We start from the raw sequence: 12,445 nt of genomic DNA, 5'->3' as shown, positions 1-12,445 counted from the left end.
CAATAAAAATGTTACCAGGGCTGCCCTGATGAAATAATTGGGGAAGTTTTTTTTCTTACTGTGTTGTCTTTAGTTTCTTTATTTGTAGGCACAAATGCATAAAGAAACCAGATGGCCCAACAGCACCAGAGTTGCTCCACCCCAACCAGATATTAGAAGGAGGTAACATCCCCAACCACAACCAGCACAAACTTGAACAGGTGACCTCTAGTTGCTTTTAGATCTTTTTTTTTTTTTTTTCTGAGACAGAGTCTCACTCTGTTGCCCAGGCTGGAGTGCAGTTGGCACCATCTCGGCTCACTGCAACCTCCGGCTCCCAGGTTCAAGCGATTCTCCTGCCTCAGCCTCACGAGTATCTGGGATTACAGGTGTGCACCACCTAGCCCAGCTAACTATTTTTTTTGTATTTCTTTTAGTAGAGACCAGGTTTCATCACATTGGCCAGGCGGGCCTCAAACTCCTCACGTTAGGTGATCCACTCACCTTGACCTCCTAAAGTGCTGGTGATTACAGGCATGAGCCAGAGCGACCAGCCTAGATCATGAACATATCACTATAATACTAAAATTCCTTCCCCCCAAAAAATCTTGCCATTTTGTGTCGTGGGTTGCATAAGGATGTATGTTTATGCACTGAACCTGTGCACCTGGAGTCCCATCCTGCACATGCTAACATTGCTCTCCCTCCCTGTACCCAGTTCTTCAAAACCCCATACCTTCTATTTTTCAGGGGGAGAGTGTCTTTAGAGCAAGAAGTCTTGTCTTCTCCGTGCTCAGTCAGGAAGAAAACCTGTTTGACTTTGTTTCTCATTGGGTTTTCTTGCTTTGCAACTAATACAAAGCAGGGAAAAACCTGTTAATTACCAGTGACAAAAACAGGTAAGATTATTACTTACCCACGTGTTTCAGTTCAGGGTCGTGGGTGGCCAGAGTGTCCCCTAGCAACTCAGGGCGCTAGGCAGAACCAGCCCAGCCCTATATCTTGGATAGGATGCCATCCTATGTCAGAGTGTACACACACACACACACACACACACACACACACACACACACGGCTCAGATGGGGACCATTTAGAAATGCTAGTTCACATAACGGGCACATCTTTGAGATGTGGGAGGAAACTGCAGTACCCAGAGAAAACCCCCAGGGACTTGGGAAGAATGTGGAAAGACCACACAGACAGTCCCTGGCTGAGAATTGTTTTTTTCTCATCAACGTTACAATAAAATGATGTTGAATGAAAAGACATTATTCAAGGACCTGCCGTAATAGTCACAGTCCTTCATATAAAAATCAAAGCCCCTACACTTGGGCACTACACTAGACTTCCGTCCTACACCTACATCCTAGCCACTGTACTACACACCATTTACGAAACTCGCTGTACACTTCTGTGCTGCCAACCGTTTGCCAGGTTGGTTCCCTTTGCTTTTCAAAATTACACACCCATAATTATCCTGCAAAGCCTACCGCATCAGCTCTTCTGTGAAGCTTTCCAGAGTCCACCACTCCTACCATCACCCCAACTCCCTCAGAGGGGAAATCCCTCCCTCCATTTGGCAGCCACTTTTATTGAAACATTTCTCACTGATAATTATTATCAGTCTGCCTTCTCTTTTGGGAAACTTTCTCAGACTACCATACCCAGAATTAAACACTCCATTTTTTTTGCCCACCTCAGTCCCTGGTATGTAATTCTACTCCAGCATAGAACATAGAAACTAGAATCATCTTTCTGTATAATTATCTCTTCTATTAGACCCTGTGTCCCTTGAGGATATCATCTTATTCATCATTGTTTCCCAAGAGCCTTGCATGCCTTGACACCTTGCTCTGGGCCCCCAGCTTAGCCTGTTTCTTGGCAGGCCGCCCATGGCTGATGCCAACCAATCCTTTCCCTGTCTATCCAAGCACCGGACTTCCTTACTGACTGTTTGCAATTTCAGACCCTCCATCAGCCCTCTGTATCCCGCTGGAGATTTTGGAGCATCTCAGCATCCCCGGGGCAGCCCACAGGCATCAGGGAGGGGCAGGCAACAAAGCCCACATAGACCTTTGCAGGCATCTCAGGATCTCCCAGTGGGATCCTCTTTGCGCCAGCCCATTCCTTAAAATTCTGCTGACTCCCCGACTTCTTCCTCTAGTCCAGCACTTAGCTGGAGTTGCCCCAAAGGTGACCACAGGGGAATTTCCACAAGGGGCTGCCCCAGACTGTTCTGAGATGGAGGTGGTTAGTATTCCAAAGAAATAAGCTCTAAACTTTGGGATGATGAGCCCAAAGCATTTCTTAGGGGATGTACACACAGTGGGGGCTGCCCTTCATCTTATTGGGAGAAAGGAGACAAAGGATGCTTTGTCTAGGTATGTCTGCAGTGAGGGGTTCTGGTTATGCAGTTTATAGGAGAGCTTAAGGAATTTGTCCTAGGATCAGGGATACTTTTTTTTTTGAGACGGAGTCTCAACTGTCGCCCAGGCCAGAGTGCAGTGGCACAATCTCAGCTCACTGCTACCTCTGTCTGAGGTTGATTTTACCACGCCTAATACTTGATACTAATTGTTCTGATATATTCTTGTTCATGTGTATTAGTTTTCTTATTTCTGATGTAACACATCACTACAAACTTAGTAGATTCAAATAATGTAAATTTTTAACCTTTTGGTTCTGGAATTCATAAGTCTAAATGGTTCTATGAGTCTAAAATTAAAGTGTTAGCAGGGCTGGGCTTCCTCTGGAAGCTCTAGAGAATGATCTGTTTTCATGCCTTTTCCAGCTTGTATGAGCTGACTACATTCCTTAGCTCATGGCCCTGCTGCCCACAGCTTCAAATGAGACAACACCAAGTTGAGTCCTCCTTAGATCACATCAATTTAAATCTCCTACTATTCATATTTCCTTGTGACTCTCCTATGCATCCTTCCTTCTCTTCAAAGGATCTTTGTGATTATACTGGGCCCTCTGAAGAATCCATGATAATCTTATCTCAAGGTGCTTAAGATAATCACATTTACAAGATCTCCTTTTCCATGTCAGGTAACATATTCACAGGTTTCAGAGACTATACTTTATTCTCCACTTCTGGAGAAGTCCTTGGAAGATACTCATTTAATTTAGCATACGCTGTAGAGGCACACAATACTCCTCATAGAACACTTGAGCATGTAATTATATCCCAAATATTTTTAAAACTACGTTTGTTGTTTTACATGGTAAAAGATTTTTGCATATGTGATTGAGATAGGAAGATGACCTAGGTGAGTAATTGCAAGAATATTCATAAGAGAAAGAGGTAGGTATGAAATAGAGTCAGAGAAGGAGACGTGATGACGGAAGCAGAAGTCAGAGTGATGTGATTTCTGGCTTCGAAGCTGGAAGGAGGCTGTGAGTCATGGAATACAGGCAGGCTTTAGAAGATGAAAAGGCATGGAACTTGACTGTCTCATAGACAGAATTATTTAATTGCTACTGAGTCTAAAAAAGGTCTTAGCTCCATGTCTTATCTATCATCCCTGTGAGTGTCAAGAGAATAGATCCTCCGTACTCTCATACTCAGGTTTTGTTTCCTCTTTCCCACTAAGTAGTTTTCCTGTTGCTTATTTAAGTGGTTTTTTTCTAGATAGAGGGACTATTATGTATTATTTTGTAGATACATACCCTAAATATACATATCTGTGTACAAATAATGTGTAATTGCATACATTCTGATGATTTCTAATTTCTTGATTGTATCACACACTGTGGTTTAGTGTCAAGCATCCAGTCATTTGGTCTTCCATAACTACTTCTCAGTGTATACATTCACCAGCTTGTCATGCTTCTTGAATTATGTTTCCTTTAGTAGTTGACATATTTCTAATTTTATCTTAAGACTCCCTTCAAGCCATTCTAGCCTCTAATGAAAAAGTGTGATCATTACCCCATTTTCTTTTGCCAGCTGACATGTAGCAGCATTTTTTTCTCCATATTTCTAGAATTCTTCCAGAGTTGCAGTTCATGATCATGCAAGTTGTAGTTTGCACAGCTCCAGGGGCACTCTTTACCTCAGAGTCATCATATAATAGATTGGTATATTACTTACTGCTGCAATTTGAAGATGGTAACAAAGTACCTTAAATAATGGTCAGCTGTTCCTATATTGCACAAAGGTGGCATTCTGGCCAGTGAGTGCTACTTATAATTTGATATCAAAAACTTACAATTTGATAAGAATGACCAAATTTTTGCCCTCAGGTCTGATGGAATAACAAGGATCAAGCTTGCTTTTCTTGAAGCAAATAACTAGAAGTAAATAACTAGAAGTAAATAACTAGACAACTGGACCAAATATATTTATCAATTAGTTTCAGGTATTGAACAATGGAACAAAACAGTGAAAGGAAACAAACAAGGCCAGCTATATGATCACCACAGTTTTCTGCATAGTTGCAATTTCTGAATCACAGGCACAGAAAGGAGCCCAAATAGAACCTCAAAGGCTTTTTGAGTTGAGGAGGAGACCAGAGACTGGAGAGACAGAGGGTGCATGGCAGAGCTCCAGAAAGGATGAAAGTATAAAGAGAAGAAGCTCTTGTAATACCCTTGGAGTACCCTCTGCATTTTTGCTGAGAACTAATCAGTGCGTGCATAGAGTTCAAGTCCATGAGACTGGCATAAAATAACTAGGAATATGCAACCTGAATAATACCCAGAGTTGAGACAAAGAGGAAAGATATATGCAATCTGGCTACTGAGAGTCCCTGGTGATAGCTCACGGGACTATGCCTTAGTAGTCGAGCTAGTACACCAGGAATGAAGCCTGTTTGTATGCCAACCATAATAAAGCTTAAAAAGAGGCCTTAAAAGATCAAACTGATACAAGTAACTCATACTGCTTGCCAGAGGAAAGTATAGCATTTTTTAAAGGAAAAAAACAACAGTGCAACCACTCACATTTCCAGCATTAAAAAAAAAATTCCTAGACATGCCAAGATGCAGGAGAATGTAAAGCATAATCAGGAGTAAATTAGACAATAGAAACAAAATCAGAAATGTGAAGGATCTTGAAACTAGAAGATAAAAATGTTATTAGAGTTCATAAAACTATGTTTAACTGTTTTAAAATGAATATAATGCACTAGTGTTAAAAGCAAGAGCAAAGTGCAAAAAGTATGTATAGTGTACTATGCTTCATGTAGAAAAGGATAGGATTTAAGGAAATATGCATGTATGATCTTTTGTGCAAAATAAATACAGGGAAATAAAATCCAGAAACAGATTGTTTACCTACAGAGGGTGAGTGTGAATGGGGTGGAAAGAATGGGGTAATAGAAACAATAGCACAAAAGAGGGAAGAATGACACTTTGCTGAGCATTTTTTTTAGCTCTAATTCTTAAGAGTTATAATATTTCACATGCCCTCAAATAAATAATTTAAATTTACCAGATATGGGGGAATGGAATACAAACAGTAACAAATGAACTCAACTCTTACAAATTATTATTAGAACCACACAGAATTGGGGCACAAAAGAGCTAAACAAAGTAACTTTAAAAAAGCAAGAGTTCTTGACTGTATCTTTAAGGCTAAAGACAAAAAGAACTGCACAAATACTTCACTATAGTTTACAAATGTGTTTTCACAAGGGTATGAGTTTGCAAATGTGAAATTTTGTGTATGCTAGGATTGAACAAAATGTAAATATACTGTGGATGAGAACCAGGCTTTCTTTTTTTTCTTTTTGGAAGTGTTTGGTTTATTAATCTCATGAAAAATCCACAATGGCCACAGATAACATCATTGCAGCACCTTTACTCCTTCAGCTTTTTGCCAGCACCAACACTAGCCTTTGCAGTTCTCCTGAATTTCTTCATTCTGTTCTTGGCGTTCCCTTTTATTGCCTTCTTGAGGTTTTTTTCTTCTCATAGAGGCCATGTCTTGCAAGTCTGTGTTTGGGTTCGTTTTTCTTTGCATAATCCAGAGAATTGTAAATCATGCCAAAGCCAGTTGTCTTGCTACCACCAAAATTAGTTCTGAATCCAAATACAGAGATGACATCTGGTGTGGTCTTGTACATTTTGGCTAGTTTTTCCCGAATTTCTGTCTTAGGCACTGTTGCCTTCCCGAGGTGAAGGACATCAGTGAGCATTTGTTTCCTCGGAAGTAGTCTGTTGGTCATGAACTTTCTAGCGTGGATAGTTAGCGGTGACGTTCGTGATGGTGGTCTGATGAGAGCCAGGTTTTCTACCATCAGAGCATGGAGTTACAAATAAGGGAAGGAGAAAGGCTATAATGCATCCTGTAGTGTTGGATTGGAATCAAAAGTATTATATGAAGTCATTGTTTTTAGTATATGTACAGACGGATAATTGTATACATATAGATGTGTATAAATGTGTGAGTATACATACATGCATTTTCTAGCTCCTCTAACAAAAGGGCCTAGAAACATAATCCCAGTAACAATGAGAAAACCATTCTCCAATTAAAGGAACCAAGGCTCCTTGGGAACATATTTGACATGAGGATTAGGCAGGAAAAATAGAAGATTAGTTTGAAATATTTTGTCATGCTAGAAAGTAAGGAAATACAAAACGGGGAAAATGTGAAAAGGAAACAGAATCCACTTTGAATAAAGTTACATAGCCAAATTTGAGAAAATTGGGGCAATAAAATAAATAACAATAGTAATATATTACAATCTACAGAAGAAAATTTTCAGTTAATCCAGGCCGGGTGCAGTGGCTCATGCCTGTAATCCCAGCCCTTTGGGAGGCCGAGGCGGGCAGATCAGTTGAGGTCAGGAGTTCGAGACCAGCCTGACCAGTGTGGTGAAACCCCGCTTCTACTAAAAACACAAAAGTTAGCTGGGCATGGTGGCACATGCCTGTAGTCCCAGCTACTTGGGAGGCTGAGGCAGGAGAATGGCTTGAATCCCGGAAGGTGGAAGTGCAGTGAGCTGAGAGATCGCACCTTGGCACTCCAGCCTGGATGACAAAGCAAGACTGCATCTCAAAAAAAAAAATTAATGAATCCATATTGACATAAATAATATATTAAATATAAACCAAAGGGGGAGAATGGGCAGTATTTTATTACAGTAAGATTTTATTAAATGTAGGAGACATAAAATACAAGAATCATCATTTTGCAAATATAGTAATTGTAGCAAGAAAGAACCTTGGAGGGATGCTAAGATTAGTGGTGAATATATGTTGGGAAAGAACATATTTGCATAATATGAAAGTATCTTCCCACAGGATAATTACAGAATAGTAACTTCAAAGTGGAGATGCTACCTTAGCCAAGTGATCAAAGTTAACATTACTAATAATAAGATAAATGAACTTCATGTAACTTCTTATATGATGCACTGAGTAGGACAAAACATCAGTTCTATGGTATTCTTACACAAAATGTATAACTTTAGTCCTAATCATGAGAAAACATCAGACAAATTGAAATCGAGGAAGGGCGTTCTACAGAATAACTGCCAGTATTCTTCAAAAGCATTTTAGAAAGATTGAGGAATTCTCCAGAGACATGGAGACATGTCAACTAAGTGCAATGGAGAACATGGATTGTTTCATGAACCAGAGATGGACAACACTAGGATGTATAAAATAATACCCCAACATTTGAACATTAAACAAAATACTTCAGAAAAACTCATGGGCCAAGAAAAGTTTCACACACACACACAAAATAGCTTAAACTGAAAGAAAAATTTTTAAAAACTTAAAACATGGGATGCAGATAAATCATTTCTTAAAGGTAAATTTAGATGTAATATTGGAAATAAAAGGCTTAAATCAATGACCTCTAGGTTCTTCTCTAAAAAGCTAAAAAAATGAAGAGCAAAGTATATCCAAATTAAGAAGGAGATAAAGATAAAAAAGCAACAACATAGAAAATAACCAAAGGTGGAGCTAATTAATACACCCACAAGTTGGTTCTTTGACAAAAATTTTTTAATAAACAATGGCTAGCAAGATTTATCACAGAAAAAAATTAGAGAAGCTACAAAATTTAGATAACGGGAATTAAATAGAGTTTGTAATTACAGAACCTATAGACATCAATATAATTATGAAAACTTTAGGCCAATACAATTTGACAAATAACATGGGAAATTATTTGTAAAACTAATTCTTAAAACTGATGCAAAAAGAAAGAAATAATAGCTTCTCTATGTATTGAAGAATTTTTTTTAATTAAAAATTTCTCTAAGAATTCCGGGCTGCATGGTTTCTTAGGTGAATTCTATCAAACATTTAAGAAAGTACAGAGAGTCCTCAACTTACAGTGGTTTGACCTTGTGCTCTTTTGACTTGATAATGGTGCTTTCATGTGTGTACATTAATGATGAGCATCAATATGACCAGTTTTTCACTATCAGAATAGTTTTCAATAAATTTCATGAGATACTCAATATTTTAAAATGGGCCTTGTGGTAGATGATTTTGCCCAATTGTAGGCTAATAAAAGTGTTCTGAGCAAGTTTAAGGTAGGCGAGGCTAAGTCATGATATTCAGTAGGTTAAATGTATTAAATGCGTTTTAGACTTAAAATATTTTCAATTTAGGATGAGTTCATTAAGACAAGCCCATTGTAAGTTGAGGAGTATCTATAATGCCAATCTTGAACGGACTCTTTTTAAGAAATAGAATTTAAGGGCCGGGCACAGTGGCTCACACCTGTAATCCCAGCACTTTAGGAGGCCGAGGCGGGCAGATCACATGGGGTCAGGAGTTTGAGACTAGCCTGACCAGCGTGGAGAAACCCCCATCTCTACTAAAAGTACAAAATTAGCCGGACGTGGTGGCACATGCCTGTAATCCCAGCTACTCGGGAGGCAGAGGCAGGGAGAATAGCTTGAACCTGGGAGGCAGAGGTTGCAGAGAGCCGAGATTGCGCCATTGCACTCCAGCCTGGGCAACAAGAGTGAATCTCTGTCTCAAAAAAAAAAAAAAAAAAAAAAAAAAAATTAAAGGGACCCTTACTGTCTTATTTTATGAACCCAGTATTGCCCTGATTCCAAATCGAGACAAAGGCATTATACAACTTTGATATTTATTCCTCATAAACATAGACTCAAAAGTTCTTAAAACATAATAACCAATTGAATATAGCAGTACATAGAATGGATAATAAACTGTGAGCAAATGAAATTTCTAACAAGATTGCAAGGTTAATTTATTATTTGAAAGATCAGTTTAATCAATTTTATTCACCTGGGAGGTTACATCTGGCAAAACTCAGCAAACTGTGCACTTTAAAATAGGAGTATTTATTTTATGTAAATTACGTTTCAATACAATTGATTTTTTAAAAAAACGTTTCCCAGAGTGATCAAAGTGGAGGGCAGGGAACAGTAAACATCATTGCTTATGTTACAGCTACTAGAAGCCTCCGAATTCCAACGACGTGCTTTCAAGCAGGTCTGATCCTTCCCCTGGCGGATACCTCTGACTCAGGTGTGCTACAAATGCATTGCCCCTAGTTGCTTCTATCACCTTAGTGATGGAAGTGAGAAGAGGGTACTGGAGAAAGAAAAGGTGTACAGGGTTCCAAATGTACTTTCTTTTTCCAAAGGACACTCGTGAAGCCAGTGGAAAGCAAACAAGCTGCTAAATAAGTCACAAGCGTGTTCTCATACAGTTTTGCGATTAAATAGGACATTCAATCAATAAAATTTGTTTTACATAGTTCCTCGATGAACTTGTGGATTGTGAGACAGGGCTGATAGAACCTGTTTTCTCTCTGCCTCTTTTTTTTTTCCCCCAAGTTTTGTGTGCAATACATTAGGAAAAATATAATTGGGCTACAGAGCTACAAAAATGGCTTCCTGACAGCCTCATACTTGTTTCCATGTGGTGCCTATGTTTGGCACTGTGTTCTCATTTGCATTTTCCTACTTGATTAGTTAATGTATGAAGGACAAGCCTGATCTCTACTGTGAATTTCTACCAAGGTATTTTAGTAGAAAAATAAGTATGTAATGGTGCTGTGGACTGCTAAAGTGTGTAAAACATTAAGAATCTAAAAATACGCTCATTTCCAAGTTTTGTCCCAGAGCAACTGTGCACGCTGATTAAATCACTACTGTTATTTGAAGTTATCCATTTGCATGTCTAAGAAATGGATTCATACTGATTCTCCCATTTTGATCTCAAAAAACTCCTGAATATGAGAGTCGTGATCAAGGAATGCTTCATGAAATGTTCCAAAGTTAAAGTGTGCAATGAAACTAGATTCATCATAGCCTCATTTAAAATAATTATTTCTAAAATTGTTACTGTTTAATTATAAACTGTATCCTTTCAGGATACTTGGAAGAGCCATACCAGTGTTTATATTTTTACAGAACAAACATAAATTATCTATGAAATAATCACTCAGATATAGAGATTAGTTCCTATTGGCCTTACATATGAATATAAATAAGTAAAAATTAACGTAAGCATACTTACAATTATGTAAATGTGTGTGTAATGTTATTTGTAAGTTCAATAAAGTCATGCTTGTACATAGTTTCAATTCATGCTTCTAAAAACCACTCAATGTAGTCATTATCGTATGTTAATAAATAATCTCTGAAAATATGCTTCTGGTAGTTGCACAATATCCCTTCATAAAGATTGTCATGCTGTTTTTAAGTCATACTTTTGGGTACATAGGTTATATCTGATATTTTCCTGCTACATATATACTATTATAAATCTATTAGTAGTTGATTTTTTGTCAACATATATGATTGTTTCCTCACAACAGTACAAGAGTTGGTTGTAACTTTATTTCCTTCCAACATTTATTTTAGGTTCAGCGGGTACATGTGCAGGTTTATTATGTGGGTAAAATGTGTGTCAGTGGGGTTTGGTGTAAAGATTACGTAGTCATCCAAGTAGTGAGCGTAGTATCTAATAGGGAGTTTTTTGATCCTCACTCTCCCCCCACCCTCCACCCACAGTAGACCTTGTGTCTATTGTTCCCTTCTTTGTGTCCACATATGTGGACTCAATGTTTAGCCCCCACTTATAAGTGAGAACATGCAGTGTGTGTTTGGTTTTCTGTTCCTGCATTAATTCACTTAGAATAATGGTCTCCAGATAGATTCATGTTGCTGCAAAAGTCATTTCATCCTATTTTATAGGTGTGTAGTATTCCATGGTGTATTTTTTTTTTAATCTAGTCTTCTGTTAACAGGCATCTAAGTTGATTCCATGTCTTTGCTGTTGTGAATATTGTTATAATGAAAATATGTGTGCATATGTCTATGACAGAATGATTTATATTCCTTTGGGTATATACCCAGTAATGGGATTGCTGGGTTGAATGGTAGTTCTGTTTTAAGTTATTTCAGAAATCTCCAAACTGCTTTCCACAGTGGCTGAACTAATTACATTCCTGATGAAACTGGAGAGTTCCCTGACTCCCCTTGGCAGGGATGTGCAACAGGGGTGTGGCTTGTCTGGCCACCGTGTGTGCTGTTAAACCCCTACTGGGCAGGAGAGCATGCAGACAGGCAGGTGCAAAAGCCAGGGCAAGTGGCCATGGTAGCGTCTAGGGGTGGGTGCCTGCGACTCCCACAGCCCAAGTGGGCATGTGTTACAGTGCACTCTTTTAGCTTTGCCATCCACAGACAGCTTAAGTGTTAACCCGTTCAGTGCCCTCTTGGTACCCAGGTCCTTGTCCAGCATCCAGAAAGAATTAAGTTGCACACAGACTTGAGAATGGTGAATGTGTGGGGGTTTTATTGAGTGGTGGAGGTGGCCCTCAATGGGATGGATGGGGAGCTGGAAAGGGGATGGAATGGGAAGATGATCTTCCCCAGGAGCTTTGCCATCCAGAGGTTGATCTCTCCAACCACTGCCAGCCAAACTCCTCTTGGCATTCAGATGCTCCTTCTCTTCTTTCTGCCACATCATTCTGCAATTCTGCTCTTCTGTTCATCTCCTCATCGGCTTGTCTGCTTCTGGAGCCTGGGGTCTGGGGTTTATACGGGTACAAGGTAGAGGGGCATGGTAAGCTGAAAGACAACTTTTGGGTGCAAAAGCAGGAATGCCTGTTCCCATTTAGGGCCATGGGTTTCCAGGCTTGTGGGCAGGGCTTTGCCAGGGAACCGCCCTCTTCTATCCAGTATTTCCCTGTCTCCTGTCTGTATCACCACCAGCAGTGTATAAGCATTCCCTTTTTTCCGCAAGCTCACCACCGTCTGTTATGTTTTGACTTTTTAATAATAGCCATTCTGACTGGTGTGATATAGTATCTCATGGTTCTGATTTTCTGATGATTAGTGATGTTGAGTATTTTTTCATATGCTTGTTTGCCACATGTACGTCATCTTTTGAAAAAAGAATCCACAGACAGCTTAAGTGTTAACCCATTCAGTGCCCTTGGTACCCAAGTCCTTGTCCAGCATCCAGGAAAGAAGTTGCACACGGACTTGAGGATGGTGAATGTGGGGGTTC

At 39.3% G+C, this 12,445-nt stretch overlaps 1 protein-coding gene and 1 long non-coding RNA gene across 2 annotated transcripts in view; one reads left to right on the top strand and one right to left on the bottom strand.

Annotated features, from left to right (window-relative positions):
- The window catches only part of LOC130541211 (uncharacterized), a 78,247-nt gene that overhangs the window by 28,690 nt on the left and 37,112 nt on the right, over positions 1 to 12,445 (top strand). The window lies entirely within an intron of this gene.
- On the bottom strand, positions 5,647 to 6,240 carry LOC117978982 (small ribosomal subunit protein eS24-like). Its single transcript, XM_055108377.2, is given in 2 exon segments — positions 5,647 to 5,863; positions 5,866 to 6,240. Coding segments are annotated over 2 exon segments (438 nt in total). The 5' UTR covers positions 6,226 to 6,240; the 3' UTR covers positions 5,647 to 5,785.

Source organism: Pan paniscus, chromosome 12 (genome assembly GCF_029289425.2).
Source record: "Pan paniscus chromosome 12, NHGRI_mPanPan1-v2.0_pri, whole genome shotgun sequence".
NCBI lineage: Eukaryota > Metazoa > Chordata > Mammalia > Primates > Hominidae > Pan > Pan paniscus.
The sequence above is the reverse complement of the archived record's forward strand: the minus strand, read 5'-3'. Positions and strand labels throughout refer to the sequence as shown.